At 40.9% G+C, this 21,058-nt stretch overlaps 2 protein-coding genes across 2 annotated transcripts; both read right to left on the reverse strand.

Moving 5' to 3' along the window:
* LOC139464539 (nuclease EXOG, mitochondrial-like) lies at positions 1–9,511 on the reverse strand. The gene is made up of 5 exons (XM_071246061.1): positions 9,379–9,511; positions 6,965–7,126; positions 4,108–4,247; positions 3,241–3,432; positions 1–826 (listed from the first exon to the last, which is right to left on the reverse strand). The coding sequence occupies exons 1-5, from the start codon at positions 9,503–9,505 to the stop codon at positions 386–388; spliced, it is 1,062 nt and encodes a 353-aa protein (XP_071102162.1). The 5' UTR covers positions 9,506–9,511; the 3' UTR covers positions 1–385.
* A 10,004-nt stretch (positions 9,512–19,515) lies between these two features.
* Positions 19,516–20,172, reverse strand: LOC139464709 (putative nuclease HARBI1). Its single transcript, XM_071246226.1, has one exon. The coding sequence runs from the start codon at positions 20,170–20,172 to the stop codon at positions 19,516–19,518; it is 657 nt and encodes a 218-aa protein (XP_071102327.1).
* Positions 20,173–21,058: the final 886 nt, after the last annotated feature.

Consider the following 21,058-nt stretch of genomic DNA (forward strand, 5'->3'; position numbering starts at 1 on the left):
GCATAATAGCCAGGAAAGAAAATGCAGAAATATTCACAAGCTGTAGAGTTTGGGCAGGGAAAACAATCACTGCTTGTTTGAGACAAAGTCAAAATTGTTTCCATTGAAACACAAGAAAAATTGAAAATTGAAAAATATGAAAAGGCAATAGTTGAGCATGCGGTCATTGCACATGTGTAGTTTCGTGCAAAAATATGCTTTAGTTTTGAGAGTAATGGCCGGAAACGAAGTCTAGAATGGTTTAAGGCTAAATCCAAATTGTTTCAATAAACATATAAAAAACAATAATTTAGAAAAAAATCGAAAAAGCAAAAGGCACTCGTTATGCTGATGAGCAATGCAGTTGCCATGTTTAATTGAAAAACATTGTAACAAGAAAACTATATCACAGTTCATGTTTTAATTGTTCTTTTTGTACCAGTTCATTTTTTCTGTTCTGGTATAGAGTAACTAGATGCTCATCAGGTTTTATACGTTTGTTCTTAAGTTCCATCCATGACTTCTCCAGTTGGTGAACACTGTCCGCCCACTTGATTCTCCGCCTCGTCATGTCCAATTCAAATTCATTACTGGACATAAAGGCACATCCATCTTTCCCACATAAACTTGACTGCATCAATTTATCCAGTTTGGGTAAAAAAGTAACACCCGTTTTTCTTTCCAAATCATCTACACTCACTTCAAAATCCTGTAGTTTATGACTCGATATTGGCTTGTTTGGGACAATAAACGCACCAACATATTTCTTATGTGAGTCATTGTCATTTTCCGCAACAATGACCTTGAACAGATGGGTTGGAACAGCGACCTGACTCTTTCCAATCACCTGAAAGTAAACCACTTTATTACTCGCAATGAAAATAAAAGTTTCATTAACAAGATGTAGGACAGAGAACTATAGTCCTCGCGACTTGCAATTGCGAATATTAATTATTAATTGTTGTTTAACGTTGCACTCAGCAATATTCCAGCTACATGACTAAATAATCGAGTCTGGACCAGACAATCCAGTGATTGATGTCATGAGCACCGATCTGTGCTATTGGGATTGATGACATGCATTAACTAATGAAGATGTACGTGTTCTAATACTTACAAAGTGAAAACAATCCATTCTAGCGATAATAATAGGAAGGACACCATTGCTGGGAACATTCATATACACAGAGTTACCCTCCTTGAAATTGGATCATTCACACACTTAAGACCACCGCTTCATATTTGTTTGTTTGTTGTCTAACTCCAAAATCAGCAATATTCCAGCTGCATGACGTCAGTCTGTAAACAATCGTGTGATTGACATCATGCGCATCAATCCACACTATTGGGATAAGATGACATGTATCAACCAAGTCAGCGAGCCTCACCGCCCGATCCCGTTAATCGCCTATTACAAAAAGCATAGTCTGCTGCTTCATAATCCCAGACATTTCAGAATTGTCAAAAATGCATAGCTGGTATCATCTGTCGCACGATTCGTTTTTATTTCCGTTTGTTTAATTTTTATATGATCCTTAAATATTCCATGTCCAACGGTAGTCAAATACTGAATTCCAGTATTTTACTCATCAAGAAATACATTTATGCAGAGAGGCCATTCCAAGGTTGATTGTATACAACTGTTTATTTGGTTACCGGTACAAGTTTGAACAACAACAACAAAAAAGCCACCACCCACACTATTTTTTCATTTTTCAAAAAACAATTCTAAGACTAATTCTTATTTTTTAAAGCTTTATGTCTCACACTAATAATACAGACCTTCATATAAAAAATTAAATGTTATATATCAATTCCATGTCAACATCACAATTAATGATTCAAGATGCCAGCTGCAGTTTAAACTCCACAGCAGAATGACCTAAATTTTAAATAAACAAATGTTTTTAAAATAGCTATTTATTCTTATGTTTATTTCGACCGACCTTGTGTGGAAAAGCTGGAATAAATCTGTCAAACATGAAATTTAAAAAGTGTGGCCTTACTAGCCCACATAAAGACAAAATGCCCTTGTAATGTTAAAACAATGGGGAAATCAGGAAATTTGAACGAGCCCGCAGGAATTTGTACTGGCCCAAGGCTAGCAGGCCAGTGTTAAGTTCTAACCCTGCCTGGTGCTTATTATAGATTATAAGTTGGTTGAGTTATCAGAGTGAGTGAGACAGTGAGTTGGGTTTAACACTTTTTCAACAACATTCCACTTATTTCAGCAGACACTGATGTCTTAATGTGGGGGGAAAGCCCAAAGTGATGCAGGTCTCAGACATTTAGCACTTTGGGGAAACCCACAAGCAAGGGTATGGTGCTGACAAATCTAGAAACATAATAAGGGCAAAAAACCCACAACTATAGCTTTCAGGCACCCCAAAGAGACTCACCCCTGCCCCCCTGGGCCACCCATGTCCCCTGTTTTTAATTAAAGTAGAAAGGAGAGTTTATACCAGGGATCCGGACAATGGTCTGTGTGTCAGACTTGTCCGATCGTGACTGCAAATACTTTTTACTTGAAGGTTTCTACTAATTGGGTTATTACATTTTTCATTGGGTAACCAATATTTTTTCACTCATCTATTCATCACTCTATTGTGTTTTTCCCAAAATGAGTAAGCATTTTAAGATTTTAAAAAAAGTGAAATAATGTTTTAGATGTATATATAACGGTTCTTAATATAGGCTTGACTCGGAAAGTAAATTAGCTCGTAATTGTGTTTCAGGAATTAGCTCCATTGTACGCATGCTGAAAAAGCTTCATTGGGTATTTATGCGTGCTGTTTTCGAAAACAATTGAATTTTTCATTTAATGCATGCGTTTCTGTATGCAAGTTAATTGAAAGTAATTGGGTTTTGAATAGTTTTGGGGGTTATTTTACGAAAATATGAAGCTTATCTGTAGCTCTGAGAAATGTCAGTTAACACTAATGCACATGCTAAAACTGAGGAAAGCTTAAGTTTGAAACAGAGATACTCTTTTGTGTAAAAGGCGACTGCTTGTCGTAAGAGGCAACTAACAGGATCAGGTGGTCAGGCTCGCTGACTTGGTTGAAGCATGTCATCGATCCAAATTGTGTTGATCGGTGCTCATGATATCAATCACTGGATTGTCTGGTCCAGACTCAATTATTTACAGACCGCCATCATATAGCTGCAATATTGCCAAGTGCGGCGTAAAACAACAAACAAACATCTTTCGTGTGTAGAACACATAACTGAAAGGTCACAACAATAGTAACGACCACTTACTTCATAGGTCACATACAGTTTTCCATCCTCCTCAACCTCTGGCAAGGTCACAGGCCCACTGATGACACGCACGTCCTTGAATTTCTTGGTGAGGTCGCGACAGTACATCTCAAATCGATTCCAGAAGCCACCATTGTTATCTATGTCTTGGGGCAGGATGTTGGTCAGGTAGAACGTGTCACTCATGGACCGCTGTAGGGCAGAGTGAGTGAGTGAGCATGGTTTTACACCGCTTTTAGCAATATTCCAGCAATATCACAGCGGGGGACACCAGAAATGGGCTTCACACAGTGAACCCATGTCTGATATCGAACCCGGGTCTTCGGCGTGACGAGCGAACGCTTTAACCACTAGGCTACCCGACCGCCCCTGTAGAGCAGATACAAATACACATCACACAAAACTCCGATTAAACATGATGCACTTTGATTTGGTTGGTTGGTTTGTTGTTTAATGCCTCACTCAGCAATATTCCAGCTATATGACGGCGGTCTGTAAATAATCGAGTCTGGACCAGACAATCCAGTGATTGACATCATGAGCATCGATCTACGCAATTGGGATCGATGACATGCATCAACCAAGTCAGCAAGCCTGACCACCCGATCCCGTTAGTTGCCTTTTACGACAAGCATTGTCACCTTTAACGGCAAGCATGGGTTGCTGAAGACTTATTCAGGGTAACAACAAGTTCCATCTTTTAACGTATTTAGGTATGACGGGGTCGGGGATCGAAGCCCGGACCTTTCACTCTCCGGGTGGATGCTCTACCACTAGACCACAGAGGCGGTCCCTTTTGGAAAGAAAAGACAAAATGATAAAAGATTATAAAGTTCTTACTGTACTTGAGCAAACATGGAGTCTTACCTGGTCATACTTATAATTGCCGGCAGGTGCCATGTGACCGCGGGACCAGCCACTGTGCCAGAAGTCATCGTTGGTGGCGGAAAACCTGCTCTCTAAGTCCAGGTCGGGCAGAAACCGCGACTTCTTCCGATTGGCTGAACCTGGCATGGAGTGAGTGAGTGAGTGAGTGAGTGAGTGAGTGAGTGGGCGAGCGACCATTGTTTGAAGTGGCACTGAACAATATTCCAGCTATATGACGGCGGTCTGTAAATAATCAAGACTGGACCAGACAATCCAGAGATCGACATCATGAGCATCAAGTGAGTGGGTTTGGTTTAACGCCGCATTAAATAGTATTTCAGTTTTATCAGCTTGATGTGGGAGGAAAGCCCAATGTTGTGCAAATTGTACGAGGGCTGGCTAAAAAGTTCTGAGCCAAACTACAAAGGATGCCTAGTACGCCATCAACTGTTTGCATGTACTACGTACAACACTCTCCATGCTTACAGGCTGCAGCTGAACCAAAGACACAACCAGGCAGCATATTTCTCCAGGCATCAAAGGGACTTGGTATCCTACTGGAGGCTACATCAAAAGGTCAATATTTGATCTGCTGAGGCCACTGCCACCCTTATTCTGGCTGGTTGAGAAAAGCAAACCATCTCACCATTTACAGCCCACCCTGCAATTAGTTGGTTTGTTGGTTTGTTGTTTAACGCCTCACTCAGCAATATTCCAGCTATATGACGGCGGTCTGTAAATAATCGAGTCTGGACCAGACAATCCAGTGATTGATATCATGAGCATCGATCCATGCAATTGGGATCGATGACCGTGCTTCAGCCAAGTCAGCGAGCCTGACCACCTGATCCCGTTAGTCACCTTTTACGACAAGCATAGTCGCCTTTTACGGCAAGCATGGGTTGCTGAAGACCTATTCTATCCCAGATCTTCACGGGTCCCCGCAATTAGTGAAAAATGTTTTCCTGCAAATAGTGAAAACATTGTCACGATCAGTGAGCCGTGGGCATGGCTCACTCGTACCAGCCAAGACAGCAGCCAGGCCGACCAGTAAGAGTCGTCATCAATTAAAGAATTAGCATCTCACTAAGTCATTACTCTTGCTCTGTTTGCTGTATATCAAAGGAACATCACAAGATCTTAACATTTTTAGATTGTAATGAAAGACAAAATTTACCTCAAATAACATTCAACATATCATCAATCAAGATTAACTATCCCATGACATAAATGGTATGAGAGAGTATATGTATGTAATAATTATTACCATCGCTTACTGGTGAGGTGAGGTGAAATGGGGTTTAACGTCACATTCAAGATTATTGCACTTATATAGCGACGTGCATGCACGTGGGTGTGTGTGTGTGGCTGCTTGTACTAGTCCGGACTGATGCCAATTTATAGTGCTAGCTCACTTATATACCAGACCCGTGAAGATTCCGGGGTAGAATAGGTCTTCAGCAACCCATGCTTGCCATAAAAGGTGACTATGCTTGTCGTAAAAGGCGACTAACGGGATCGGATGGTCAGGCTCGCTGACTTGGTTGATGCATGTCATCGATCCCAATTGTGTGGATCAATGCTCATGATGTCAATCACTGGATTGTCTGGTCCAGACTCGATTATTTACAGACCACGTCATATAGCTGGAATATTGCTGAGTGCGGCGTTAAACAATAAACCAACCGAGATACCATACCGCAGTTTAACATGAATACCCCACTCAGACACAGTATACTGACTCCGAGCTGACCAGTGCCGCGCGCCAGACAGGGTAACAACAAGTACCATCTTTTAATGTCTTTTGGTATGACGCGGTCGGGGATCAAACCCCGGACCTTCCGCTCTCCGGGCGGACGCTCTACCACTAGACCACGGAGGCTGTCCACCATTGCTTACTGGTTTACACAGCAGATATCTGGAGTTTTCACTGACAGGTTGCTCAAGGGAAATAGCCGACTCCCAAACTTTCGATCTATGCATCAGACAGGCCCCAGGAGCAGATACCTGCTGTACTACTGTATGGATGACACAGAATCGTCTGAAGCTCAACCCTAATAAGACCGAGGTCATGCTCACTGGGAGTAGCCGATCTGTTGCATCAATATCCGAATCATTCTTGACTGTTGATGGAGTTGATATCCCCTTTACTTTGACTGTCAAAGACCTCGGAGTCATCATTGACCAAAACCTGACCCTGGATTGTCAAGTAAACAATATCTGCAAAAGTTGCTACTTCCACATCAGTCAGATAAGACCAATGATGACATACGATGCGGCACATCAGCTCGTGAGATCACTTATCCTATCCAGGTTGGACTATGCTAACAGTCTGCTTATTAATATGAAACAGGATCTATGTAGCAAATTGCAACGTGTGCAGAATGATGCTGCCAGATTGATATGTAGACGAAATAAGCGTGCACATGTCACTCCTTTATTAAAATCATTACACTGGCTTCCAATAAGATCTAGGATTGAATACCAAGTCGTGTGCATTGCATACCAGTGCTACTATAGTACAGCACCTTCCTATCTGTGTGAACTTCTCACCCTACACCAGCCAGCAGGAGATCTCAGATCAGCACATAAACTCCAGTTTAGGGTCCCTATGGTCTCACTCAAAGCATTCGGCAACAGAACTTTTGCTCACACTGCATCTGTGCTCTGGAATTCCCTTCCAGTGGAAATTAGGCAATCTCCAACTCTGGACACTTTTAAGACAAAACTAAGACTTATCTCTTTAGATGTGTCTATGACCCTGTGTGAGGCGCTATGAGCGACTACGTAGACGGAAATGGCGCTGAAGAAATGGACTTTATTATCATTATTATTATCATGTCATCACATGACCCACCTGTCAGTTTCCCTCGGTGGAGATGCTCTGCAACCCATATAGGAATCTTCCTGGCCTGGTCATATGCTAGCACATGGTCGCTATAGGAACGGATGGCTGGCCCTCTGTCTGGAATACCGTACTTCAATATCTCCCGAGTCTTCTCCAGTTTGGCCACATCCTCTGCAAGAGAGTGTGTAGGGTTTAACAACATTGAACCATACTTCAGTTCTGAAACTGGCCAAGGGACACATCTCTTCATGGCTGGATGTTGTGGGGATGAGATATAGCTTATGATGGTGTCCTGGCTGGCTAGTGCCATTTTGTATGAAATCAGCAGATGCACATCTTCCCGAGGCAAGGGAGTTAACTGACTTTAGGCTGGAATCCTGGGCTCGACCGTAGCGCCACCAGTGGCTACTACGAGTTATGTCCCTTCTAAGCCTCTCCTTTGCACCAATCAAATCCAACCTCTCGTATCATTTGCATTTACTTCAAACCAAATGGCGGCACTCAGTCAAAACGACCTAATCGAAAATCAAGATCTATACTGTTATAAAACGGGTCTTACATCGCGAAGTGCATCAAATCATGTGAGCACCTTGATTAAAAACATGAAAAGATTTGGAAAATATCTGTCGACAACGAGTTGGCAGGGCACATGCTTTGTAAATCCTGCAATCGACCTAAATCTGCACGACAGTTTACAAACCGTATTTCGATTTCGTTGCGAGATTTTGATTGGACTTTAGTTATTAGACTGGTTAGTCCAGGCAAAATGCAAATCCATAATACAAGCCTAGTTCGGCAAGGGTGGAAACTGGACTTGTAAATCGGGAAGATAGTAGATGCACAAAATTTGGAATTATTTTTTGACAGGCGAACATCTTAACAGGTATGACCACATGTACACAGTAAAAAAGTCTGTTGTTTTAGCATGCAGTTAACATGGTTATTCTGTTTTATTTTAATACATTGAATAAACTGACACATCATATTATATGTAAAGCCTGACATTCACTGGTTTGCTTTGAGTAAAAATGGTCCATTTTGACCAGAGATAGTGGACCATTTTAAGGGAATCAGCTGGTCACTGGTAAGGTTCCAAAACATCTGACTCAGCGAGTGAGTCAAATTTAACAGGTAGGATGGCTTTTCAGATTCATTTGTTTTGTTGTTACTGTAAAACGTGAAATTAATGCGTCTCCAAAAGAATGCGACCGCTGGCCCCTAGCCAAAAATGCGACTCAAAGTGAATGCGACACCCCCTCCTCTCAAGCATCAGTGGATTTATATCTAAACAAAATGTCCTCTGTCAGGCTTACAGGAGAATCCTCACCTTAATCCAACCTTACATTAATCCAATCACACACCAAATAGCATCGCTTATTAGCGCTGAGTAGAGTACTTCAGCTAAAACAATACGTGCGCACTGGCTCGTGTCGGCCTTTGATGCAGTCGCAAAGAACAAAGATACCATGTTGGGTGGTGTCTGTCTGGACTTGCAGGTGTGATCAGTGATGACATGAGTGAGTAGAACGCTTGTCTTGACCCCAGCAGTGACAATTCACAGGATGTAATACGTGTTTGAATGACATTGTTTATATACTTGTAACATTGTTTACAAGTGCTGCTCAATAAACAGTGATGTGGAATACATAGTCGTTTGTTTTCAGCGTATATCTAAGTTGGTATTTCTGCTATCCAAAATGTCTTATTGTTGATATAAATGCGATGTTTAATAATGCGAGCAAAGACCACTTGCATTTTTCACATTTAATTCATGCTCGCGTTAATATCAGGGATTGACATCATGAACATCAATCCATGACAGGCATCAACCAAGTCACCTGATCCCTTTAGTCGCCTTTTCCGATAAGCATAGTCGCCTTTTTCGGCAAGCATGGGTTGCTGAAGACCTATTCTACACCTGTATCACGGTAATAGCAGTGGGTTACATCCTGATGTAGGGGGAATGCCCCAAGTGATGCAGGTCTTAGACCTTTACCACTTTGGTGAAATAGTTGGTGATGACAAACGTAGATACATTTATTGCTGTGAACGGGGATTCCATCCCATGATCATAGGTTTCTGGCACGACTAAGGGATGGAACTCGGCACGGAGATTTGTGGCACCTTTGAGGGAGGGGAATTCATGAAGAATGACAGCAAATAAATTTTAATTAGGGGGGGGGGGGGGGGGATTGGGTGGCTGCATGAGTTCTATTTTTTAAGGGACTTCCTAATTTATATTGGGAGATAGGGAGGGGTTATTACGGAAAGATGTTACAAAAATTACAAAAAATAGCTGGCGTCAACGAAGTCTTAGTCGGTGGGAGCGCGGTGGCCGAGAGCCGCAATGGGTTCCTAGAAGTCAAGGCACGACTCAACTCGGACCCCATCGCGGCTCCCGGTTATAAAAAGGGCATGCATACCTAGTAAAGCATGGTCCACTGACTCGAGGAGAACAGACTTTCTCGGCGTGACATCTAACAACGAGTACAACGCACAACAAGTGACTGATGCAACTGTCCCCGACAAAAATCCCTTGGTGAAAGACATGGCAGACTAACAACAAACACACGTGGAATATACTAGGCTCTGTCTCTACTTGGCGCAACGCGCAGTTGAACTCCACACCGCGATGCTTTGTTCACCAAGACAGGTGGTGGCCGATGTGTCGTAAGCTTGACGACACTAAACATGGCATTCATTGGCAGTAATAAAATTATTATCCCTCACAACAAACAGTTATAGTGAACTGTAAGCTGGAAGGGCATATGTGAAATAGAGAATCTCACCCTCGTGTCTTTTGATATCAAATATATCAACACGAGTTGATAAAAGTGGGAAAACTCCGAGGCTTGCCGGGGATTTTTTCCACTTTTACCAACGAGTGTTGATATATTTGATATCAAAAGACACGAGGGTGAGATTTTATTTATCATCCAACATCATTCTTCCAACTTTTTCAGTTTGTAGACAGTAATAAACAGTGTCTTAAGTGTAAAAAGTACTGCTAACAGCTTCAGTAGCAGATCCATTAATGATGTCATTTGATTGTGAAGTCATGGTAACCAATGATGTCACAATGGTCTGTAAAGCAATGTTATGCAATTTCATTGCAGCGATATCTACAGTGTAGATATCGCTTGATCTCACCCAAGCGATATCTCCTGTGAGAGCCCGTTTTGGATGATAAACCTGTGTTACCTCGCGGAAATACTGCATAAAACTCAAATTACATCGCATACACAGAAGAGAATCTACACAGTTGTGAAATCTTCGGGAAAATGTCGGTTCTTTGGTATCACCTGATGTCACTCTACGCACTTTCTTTTCACTGAAGTTCACTTAAAGTTAGGTACATCGTAAATATCGCTTTTATCTAAATCGCCATTCACAACAGGAATGTACTGCGGCAGGCCTTAGATCTACGAGGCCCTACATTTTCAAATCAGAATATCTGAGTTAGTGAGTATGGGTTTACGCCGCTTTTAGCAATATTCCAGCAATAACACGGCGTCAACACTAGAAATGGGCTTCACACATTGTACCCATGTCGGGAATCAAACCCGGGTCTTCGGCGTGACGAGCGAACGCTTTAACCACTAAGCTACCCGACCGCCCCCAGGATATCTGAGAAACTGAGAACGCATCACATCAGCAAAAACTTATATCTGTATTGAGTGAGTGAAGGAGTTGGGTCGCCGCTTTTAACAGTATATTCCGGTTATATCACGGCGTGTCAGCTTTATGTGGGAGGAAAGCCCGAAGTGATGCAGGTCTCAGACGTTTACCACTTCGGTGAAACCCACGAGCGCGGGTATGGTGCTGACAAATCCAGAAACATAATCAGGGCGAACCTGATATCTGCAACTTATCAAGACACCAATAACTGGGCATTCGGAAATGTATCTCTAACAATAAAATCGTTCGGTGTGTTTCAGGACGAAAAAAACCCTAAGATGCCAAAATGAACTTATTGGATAATGTTGACAAAATCACGTTTCCGGTTATGAGACACCTATTACATCCCAACTATTTCCTCCTACATTTCAGAATCAAATGTCAAACTGTCTTTGTCACTAATACAACTAGTGTGGATGAAATCAAGCGAAATACATCAGGTATGAAAACAAAGGCTGTGCCCGGAATACAGTACAGACAAATGCAGATTTCACATTGTGCAGCTTTTTCTACCATTTTGAGAGATACATTCGTCTATGTGAAGCATGCATTACTTAGCATCACGTTAATGAGAATATCTACTGGAAGATCATCGTAGAAGGGTATTAAATAAAAACATTACATTGAGTTTGTAAATTCAAAAGACATTGTCGAGGTTGGTTGGTTGGTTGGTTTGTTGTTTAACGCTGCACTCAGCAATATTCCAGCTATATGACGGCGGTCTGTATATAATCGAGTCCGGACCAGACAATCCAGTGATTAATATCATGAGCATCGATACACGCAATTGGGATCGATGACGTGCATCAACCAAGTCAGTGAGCCTGACCACCCGATCCCGTTAGGTGCCTTTTACGACAAGCATAGTCACCTTTTACGGCAAGCATGGGTTGCTGAAGACCTATTCTACCCTGGAATCTTCACGGGTCCATTGTCGAGGTGACGCGTAACGCCATGACTGACGCAAAATCACGCACAACCGCGACGGTATTTATCTACATTTTCCTCCCATCATCTTAGTTACAAAGGACAATATAAAAACAAATAACAATACGCAGATTGTCTGATTCATTCTGGTTACGTACATGACTCAGTAATGTATTTACTTTCCATGAAATAGACGAAAATCTGACGAACATCCGGCCTACTGCTGTCATTGGACACGCCATTTTGTGAAAGGATGTCACCGGTAGTGATGCTATAAATAGACTTATGAAACTCGTGAATAGTTGTGGTACAACTATTCACTCGTTACATAAAATTGTTATTACACGGGAGCTCGTTTAGTATTCTATATAATATATTTAGCGTTTTGTTTGAGGTGAAGGTCGAATGAATAAGAGGGCCCTACAGCCATGACAACAGTCATTGCTTTGCGCGGTTTACAGTTTCTATCATGACGTAGAATGTTCATACATTATAAATAAATTGTTTCATGATCTACTCACTATGAACAGATCTATGTAGAGAGTAGTAGATTTAGATTTACTGTTCAATATCAAGTCATGGGCGACAAAAAAAAGATATTATATGTTTGTTTGACCGTTGTTTACATAAGAAGTAGGGCTGCAACGATACACCTAGGTCACGATACGATAAGCCAAAGTCCAACTTCAACCCAAAGCCAAAGCCCAACTTCAACCCAAAGCCGAAGCCCAACTTCAACCCAAAGCCAAAGTCCAACTTCAACCCTAAGCCAAAGTCCAACTTCGACCCAAAGCCAAAGTCCAACTTCGACCCAAAGCCAAAGCCCAACTTCAACCCAAAGCCAAAGTCCAACTTCAACCCAAAGCCAAAGCCCAACTTCAACCCAAAACCAAAGCCCAACATCAACCCAAACCCAAAGCCCAACTTCAAACCAAAACCAAAGCCCCAATTCAACCCAAAGCCAAAGTCCAACTTCAACCCAAAGCTAAAGCCCAACTTCAACCCAATGGCATTAGAAGCATATATAAGCCCGGCAACTTAGTAAGCTAGCATGAGGTGAGATGGGCTTCCCTAAGAAACTAAGCAAGCTTTGCCAGGGCCGCGTTGCAAGCCACGAATCGCTTAGAGAAGCAAATTAAGCGCTCATCCCGGGTCTGCGACAGTTCGAAGCGCTTGCACAACCTTCCAAAATGGCGGCTCAACTACCGTTGGTTTCCTTGACGTAATGAAGAACGTAATAGAAGAGCCTCGATGACGAGCTGATGAAATTTATGACTACTTTGAAGATGTGAGGATGATGGGGTGTTAGCTGGCTTTGCTCATTTCCTCGTTGATCCAGTCAAGAATTTCCTGTTCCGCTGTCAAAGCCAGCCGCCATTTTGGTTTGAGAACGAAGCGACCTTAGCCAGCGATTGTTTCGCTTGCAAACGGAAACATGAAGCGGAACAAGAAATTCTTGACTGGATCAATTGTAAGACCAACATCACAGAACAATCTATCTGTAAACGTCTTTTAGCTTTTACGTATCTATAATAGCTAAAAGCGTCAAAACCCTTTCCATATTCATAAGAATTCTCTGCTAAAAGCATATGTACGATTCCGACTATATCATGATCATGTGTTCATGAATAACTATCAAATAGTAATGATACCAGGTGTTCGTGAAAAGATGATAGAATCCTGCCCCGCCGGTAGCACCCGTAACAAACACACGCAAAGGCAAGTTAATTGTTCACCTGGAAAAACACGGGAACGGACATCCATATGAAGCAATATTCTTACGTGATGGACGTTTACTGCATGAAGACAGTGACTTTGATCGATCATCCCAGCAATGGTGATTTATCGAAGCCTGTGTAATTGCGATTCCTGGGGACTCGGTAATGAACTTAGGGGGCCCCGGGCATATATACCAGTTTAGTGACCACTGTTCCAAAAGGCAAAAAAAATAAATATAAATAAATATGTGAGGCCTTTTGCTTCCTTCGCAAAGGGATTTTCTTGTTTGAAACGGAATTTAATGACTGAGTAAAGAAATCCGACATGAAATGATCGAACATTGATACAGAAGTATACAAATCAAACTTATAGTTTCAATTTAATCATCCCAGCATCCATATCCCTGTGTGTCCAATGGATATTATTTGCGTCCATTCATAATTGTTCTGCGTACAGGACGCAATATTTTGCCCCCGGTAAAGCCCTGGTGTCTACAAATTTGGATACCAGAATTCTGATCCGAGCCAAAATATCGTTGCCATGTAAACCATAACATGATATTATTTACTATTACTTGAAAAAAAAAAATTATAAATCATTTTGTAATGCATCATCATGACCTCAGAGTTTTGCTTATCGTGCCAGTGTGGGTTTCTCTGGGATATCCATGTTGTTTTGTTGCATAGAAACTTCTGTTAATAGGTTTGACATTTTCGTGGAAATATTGTTTATAAATAGTTTTATTATTTTGAAAATATTCCAGAAAGAAACAGGTGAGCTACAGAACTTTGTGCATGTCGCAGTATATCATCCATGTTGCATATATCTTTGTAAAACGGATAATTAATCTTACTTCCTTTCCGTAACTCAAGCTTGTTTCCCCTTTTCGCCATAATGTCTGAGTGAATTCGGTTTTACGCCGCATTTAGCAATATTCCAGCAATATCACGGCGTCCGACAGCAGAAATGGGCTTCACATATTGTACCCATGTGGGTTTGTTTGTTTGTTTGTTTGTTTGTTGTTTAACGCTGTATTCAGTAATATTCAGGTCGACCAACTGACAACATTGCATATGCCAGTTAAGTGAGGGAGTTGGTTTTAACGCCGCTTGAACAGTTTTACGGTTATATCACGGCGTGTCAGCTTAGTGCATGGGGGATGAAAACCCAAAGTGATGGAGGTCTCATACATTTACCACATTGGTAAAACCAACTAGCAGGGCGTTGAGAAACATCGAAACATAATCGGTGCGAACCGGGATTCGAACCAAAGATCTTAGGTTTCTGGCATGCCTAAGGGACTCTGCATAGCTAATTGCGGCGCCTCAGATGACTGGGCCATCCATGCCCCTGTATGTGATAAATATTGTTTGTTGTTTAAGGCCGCACTCAGCAATATCCCAGCTGTATGACGGCGGTCTGTAAAGTAGCTGGACCAGACAATCCATGATTGACATAATGAACATCGATCTACGCAATTGGGATCGATGACATGCATCAACCAAGCTAGAGAGCCCGACCACCCTATGCCGTTAGTCACCTATTACGACAAGCACGGGTTGCCGAAGACCTATTCTAACCCGGTTTCCAGCTATATGAAGGTCTGTCGGTCTGTCAATAATCAAAACTGGACCAGACAATCCAGTGATAAACACCATGAGCATCGATCCACTCAATTGGGATCGATGACCGTGCATCAACCAAGTCAGCGAGCCTGACCACCCGATCCCGTTAGTCGCCTCTTACGACAAGCATAGTCGCCTTTTACGGAAAGTATGGGTTGCTGAAGAACTATTTTACCCCGGATCTTCACGGGTCCACCCAATTTGGGTACGATTGATGCGACAAGATATCATATCTTGAAAACCAATAAATTTGCTCTTTTCGGCATAAATTAAAAATCATGTCAAACATGTTAGGGGTCATGTGGTTGCAAGTTCATTTCCTACCCATATCTTCATCGAAACAATATATTTTTACAAAAAATATATTCAGCCACAGATTTCCTTTAACAAACTGTTGCAGGAGTGAGTGAGTATGGCTTTACGCCGCTTTTAGCAATACTAATATAAATGGGCTTCACACATTGTACCCATGTCGGGAATCGAACCCGGGTCTTTGGCATGACGAGCGAACGCTTAACCACTTGGCTACCCGACCGCCCCAACTGGTGCAGGAATGAGCGATGGTTAAATAAGTATAATCAAATTTAACAACAGTTCTTTCAATAATTTTCCATTACATAAAAAAGACAACTCGGTATACTGTCCTTTGACCCTCAGTTAATACGTATTTAGTCGTCTGGTACTCTATATATAGTGTTCATAATTCTTTGATAATTTCTATTTTCATAATCATCATTATGATTAAAATGCATTAAAATGTTAAGGCGCTTGGCAACTCATGGTCGACCATCCACTGTATTACATCTTCATTCTATTATGATGAATACCGCTAAAATACTATATATCATTACGAAATAATTGCGAAATTTGGAACAAAATCCAAGCCATATTACGGAGAGGGGCGTCAAAATCGGCTCTACATGGTGTACCCATGTGGTGAATTTGTGCGACGAGTCAACGCTTTAACCTCGCTAGACAAACCCCAGCGCCAATAGCTATGTCGGTTAAGATTATTTATGTAAACAAATGTCAAATCAGTTAGAAGTGTTGTATATTTCATGCAGGTGTTCACCAGAATAGTCACGTGATGTCAAGGTTACGAGTTTAGCCAATCGGGAAACACTTCCGTTGCACGAGTTTTTCCTGCGCGTAATCCAGACTCAATGGATCGAAGCAGACGACGCTCACTTTATCAAATGCACCGGTGTATGTTAAATTAATTTCAACAAGTTGTTTAGAATTCATTTTAAATCGAAATTACAATGGGCTTATACCCCTATTTCACATGTTTATATTATTCTCGCGTTACTTTGAACGCTGCGTTTGAAACTTTGGTGTGTCATGTGCATTATGAAGACTTTTCACGAAGAAACATTTTTCAGCTTGATTTCCTGCCCTGTCGTATGTTTTCACTCTGGAGAGGACGTTGAACAAAACGACATGGTAAGTGCAGCAATATGTAATTATACAATCTGTTGGTGAACATATAATTATGTAAACGAATAATCGCTGTGGCTGTAACTATTCGCAGATGATGTGATGTTATATTCGATACAAAACAGCACCAGGCCGTTTACAGCGTTTCTCGGTCTCTGTTTAGTCACAGGAGCGAACTTTTTAACATGGTTTCTCCATGCCACACCAGTGATGTAAACTGGAGAAAACTGTTTTGTTGCCGTCATAACGGCTTCCTCAACACAATTATGCAGTGGCAATATACCATTTCTAAACTCCATCCGTACGAACAAGTGGTGTATCATTTTTCAGTATTTTTATCCCCCCGCCCCCCTACAATGCGATGGGATATAGCGATCAGCCAGTCTGTCTGTCCGTCCGCCTGTCCGTCCGTCCGTAATCATTTCCTTTCCCGAGGCAGAACTCGAAAACAATTCAGTGTATTTGATCGAAACTTTGCAAATCTATCAGTCGCATACTGAAGTTGTGCCTTTTCCTATTAAGAAATTTTAGAAATTTATACTTTTTTACGTTTCCATCGCAACAAGTTGGACTTAGGTTCTATAAGGGTGGTGTTCGTTTCCGGAACGTGACTCAAAAACCGTTAAATACTTTCTTACAAAACTTTGCATGTCTACCAGGCACAAACTGAACTGGTGCCTTTTGCTATTTAGGAATTTTATACATTTTTATTTTTTACATTTCCATGGTAACAAGTTGGACTTAGGTTCTATAAGGGTGGTTTTCGTTTCCGGAGTATAACTCAAAACCCATTCAAAACTCTCAAACAAAAGTTTGCATGTCTATCAGACTCATGCTGAACTGGTACCTTTTGCTATTTAGGAATTTTATACATTTTTATTTTTTACGTTTCCATAGCAACAAGTTGGACTTAGGTTCTGTAAGGGTGGTGTTCGTTTCCGGAGCGTAACTAAAAAACTGTTAAATACTTTCTTACAAAACTTTGCATGTCTACCAGGCACATACTGAACTGGTGCCTTTTACTGGTTTCCATGGCCAGCAGGCAACAAGTTGGATTTAAGTTTTAATATAGGGTGGTTTCAATTATGGAGTATAACAAATAAACTGTTAAATATTTCCTTGCCAAACATTGCATGTCTATATATAAAGCACATACTGAACTGGTGCCATTTGATATTAAGGAGTTTTAGAAATGTTTATTTTAGAATTTCCATTGCAGCTATTTTGACATGGGCTATGAGAAATGTTGGGTCAGTTACCTGGTTTGGGACCATAACGTTTTAAAATGGGCGGGGGATATAGATGACTTCGGTGACTATACACTTGTTTAGTTATTGTTTCTTGTAACTTGTCATTTGTTTGCATACAAAAAAAAACCACAAGACACACTTATTTTATTTTCCATTTCATATGGATGCCACCATGGTGGATGTTTTGTGGGTAAACAATGTGTGCTTCTTCAAGAACATTCAACTCTTGACTCATTACATACAGAATAGCACATTTACTTGTGATTACTTTACAGACAGCTGGCGGGGGGATATGTCATCTTTCTGATGAATCTTGTTTAGATTATGAATGAATGAATGAATGAATATGTTTTTACACCGCTTTTAGCAATATTCCAGCAATATAACGGCGGGGGAATCCAGAAATGGGCTTCACACATTGTACCCATATCGGGATTCGAACCCGCGCGTGCACACTATACACACACCGAAGTATTCTTTTCAATAAATTTTCACAAGGATAATTTTGTCCAACGCCTCCACACATTGGCCAACAACATATGCATACATTCAAAGTATTTGCTGCGAAATGACCGTTTTAACTGCAGCTCTGTCTTGTCCAGCTCCGCTATCAATACATCAATACATGCTGTTTTCTTTGTGAAACCTTCAAACTGTTGGTTTAATATCAATAAAACTCAGTATTAATTTAATAAAAAGCTCCATCGATTAAGCAGTCTTACACCGACGAGGGTATAGTTGTTTGGTCCGCTGTAAGCAACGCAAACTTAGCACCAGTGTCTAATTAGGGAGGGGTGAGATTAGGTGTCACTTTTTTCTCCGGAGTTTTTATCAACAAATCTTCACAAGGTGAGACTTTGCTAAACTCCTGCACCCATTGACCGACATCTACAAGCATACAAAGATTTATAAAAAAAAAAGAAAAAGAATTTAGATTCAATATATATGGCAATTGGATTGTTTGGATTTTAGTTTTGTCAAAGATTAATTTAAAATATTTTCTGTATATTATAATGAAATTTGAAATTGCCGAGAATACTGTCGATGCATTAATGGCCTGAAGAGTAAAGCTAGATTGATTTTTATATTTTGATGTATGGAGCTCGAACAGAAGATTGTTATTGATCGTGATATAAAGACCAGTTGTCAAGATCATCGTTTTTTTTTAGTTTGTACACTGATCACTGTGGTGTTAAGTTGCAGAGTTTAGATCTGCAATGGGTCTGTGAATTCTTGGACTTATTTTGTCTAAATGGGTCGAGTTAGAAAAAACTGTGCCATTTAGTGATACTTTTAGTGTGAAGGGATTTATGTCCATATAGATTTACAATTTAGAAAATAAATTTTGAAATTAGATGCTATTTTATATTAATGTTCTGATCCTCTTGCTAAGTTTAAGAGTTCTCGAGTAAGCTGAGGTAGATGATAGGTCAGATAAGTAATGTGTTGAGTAAGGTTCCAGCCCTTGCCCTCAGGGCTACCTTTAGGGATTACTTAAGAATGGACTTTCACTTTGTGTGAGTTCACTGAAGTATGAACCTTCATAGAGTGTGGTCCAGACTGAATGAACAATGAACGTCGGGGCTCGACTGGCGCCAGCAATGGCGGCGCGTATGGTGGCTGCGTGGGGTATGTTCCCGTGTTGTTTCAGGTGAACAATTAACTTGCCTTTACATGTGTTTGTGACGGGTGTCACCGGTGGTGCAGGATACGCTCACCTTTTCGCGAACACCTGGTATCATCACTATTCTCGAGTGATTCATAAACACATGCTCATGACATTGTCGGAATCGTACAATCGACTCTGCTTTTAGCAGAGATTTCTATTGAATGTGGTAAGGGTATTGTCGCTTTTATTTATTTGAAGAAGAATGGGGCCAGGGGCCGTATTTATCAAACAACTTAGTTTTGACTTAAGAAAAACTTAAGTGTCTGAAAAATGACTTAGCCAAGTCAAAAACTTAAGTTGGTATTCACGACATAACCCACTTGTTGTCAAAATGCGGGAGTCGTGTGTTGATCCAGGCCAACGTGCAATAATGTCGATGATACGATCGTCGCTGTCAAACACTATTTGTGTATTTACACTATGGTAATTATGCCTGTTGACAAATTCTTTCTCATTAACTGATGGGGCCTGAATCTGAATGTGGGTGCCATCAATTACCCCAACAATACCTGGGAAATTGGCAGTCTGATAGAAGCGCTGTTGATGGCGTCTTATTTCTTGGGGTTGTACAGGAAAGGTAACAAATCTACGAAGGATACGGTGACTTGTGAGAGAGTCAAGCGTTTGGAAAATCACCCGAGAGATAGTGGGTTGGCTCAGACCATGGTCATCACCATTACACATTTGAAATTTGCCAGTGGCAAGATAACGCAAAGTGACAAGCACCTTGGTAACGCAGGACACGGCACAACTCCGCTGTGTTATAGGACTCAACTCCTGCTCAAGGATACCACAAATATAAACAATACTGTTCCTATCAAATCTGTAGCGCTGTATCAGTTCATTGTCATCTAATGAATGTAGTATATCTCTTCTCTCATTAAATATTCTTGAATTGCGTCTGGCAGCCATTTGTTTTACATGACTTAAGACAAACATACATGAGTTAAGCCTAGTAAGGTGAGTCTTAATAGTTAAGTCAGAAAATGACAAAACTTAAGTCTAAGTCTTTTATTAAATATGACTTAAGTTTTTCCACTAAACTTAAGTAAAATACAAGAAAACTAAGGGGTTTTTTAACTGACTTAAGTTTTATTTATGACTTAAGTTGTTTCATAAATACGGCCCCAGGGCTTTGTTGGATTGTGGTAGGGTCGGAGGCTTCAAATGAAGACATTAGTAGTGGAGATGGAAAGCTGTTGGCGAGTCGGACGTTGTGCTGATGTAGATACCGGGATGTGGCTGTCGCTGTTGCTGATAGTACTTGCTGCGGCCAATTATACCATGAAATAATGTGAATGAATGAATCATAATGAGTGCGTCTTTTAATGTTTTGGCTCCAGCTCAGATGCGTGAAACCCTAACATGATCTCGTATGTTTCAGCTTCATTTGGGACATCCCACTTCCTACAATAACGTATTAATTGCACATGTAAATTTAAGATGCGCCACTTTCTATTAAAATTAGTTGTAATTTAAGTGTTTTAGCTCAAGTTGAGATCCATCTAGATCCCTTAGACAATGCAGATACAGACATTATCGTTTTCAGTTTTATGGTTGTTGAAATGAATTGGTCTTATAATGTGTCTGTATCAGTTGAAGCGCCCCATTTTTGATTAAGATGAGTGTATTTTTTTAGCTCCAGCTAAGACGCATTACTTCTATAAAAATGAGCTGATTTTTGCGAAACGATCGCAGCTCTAAACTTATCTTAAAGTTATCGCGAGGAAATCGCAGGCTATCGTAGCCTACTTTCGAAACTCTCGTAGCCCTAAGACATCGTAAGATTGTCATAAAT

The sequence above is a fragment of the Haliotis cracherodii genome, unplaced genomic scaffold (assembly GCF_022045235.1).
Source record: "Haliotis cracherodii isolate W230 unplaced genomic scaffold, xgHalCrac1.p SCAF_17, whole genome shotgun sequence".
Taxonomy (NCBI): Eukaryota; Metazoa; Mollusca; class Gastropoda; order Lepetellida; family Haliotidae; genus Haliotis; species Haliotis cracherodii.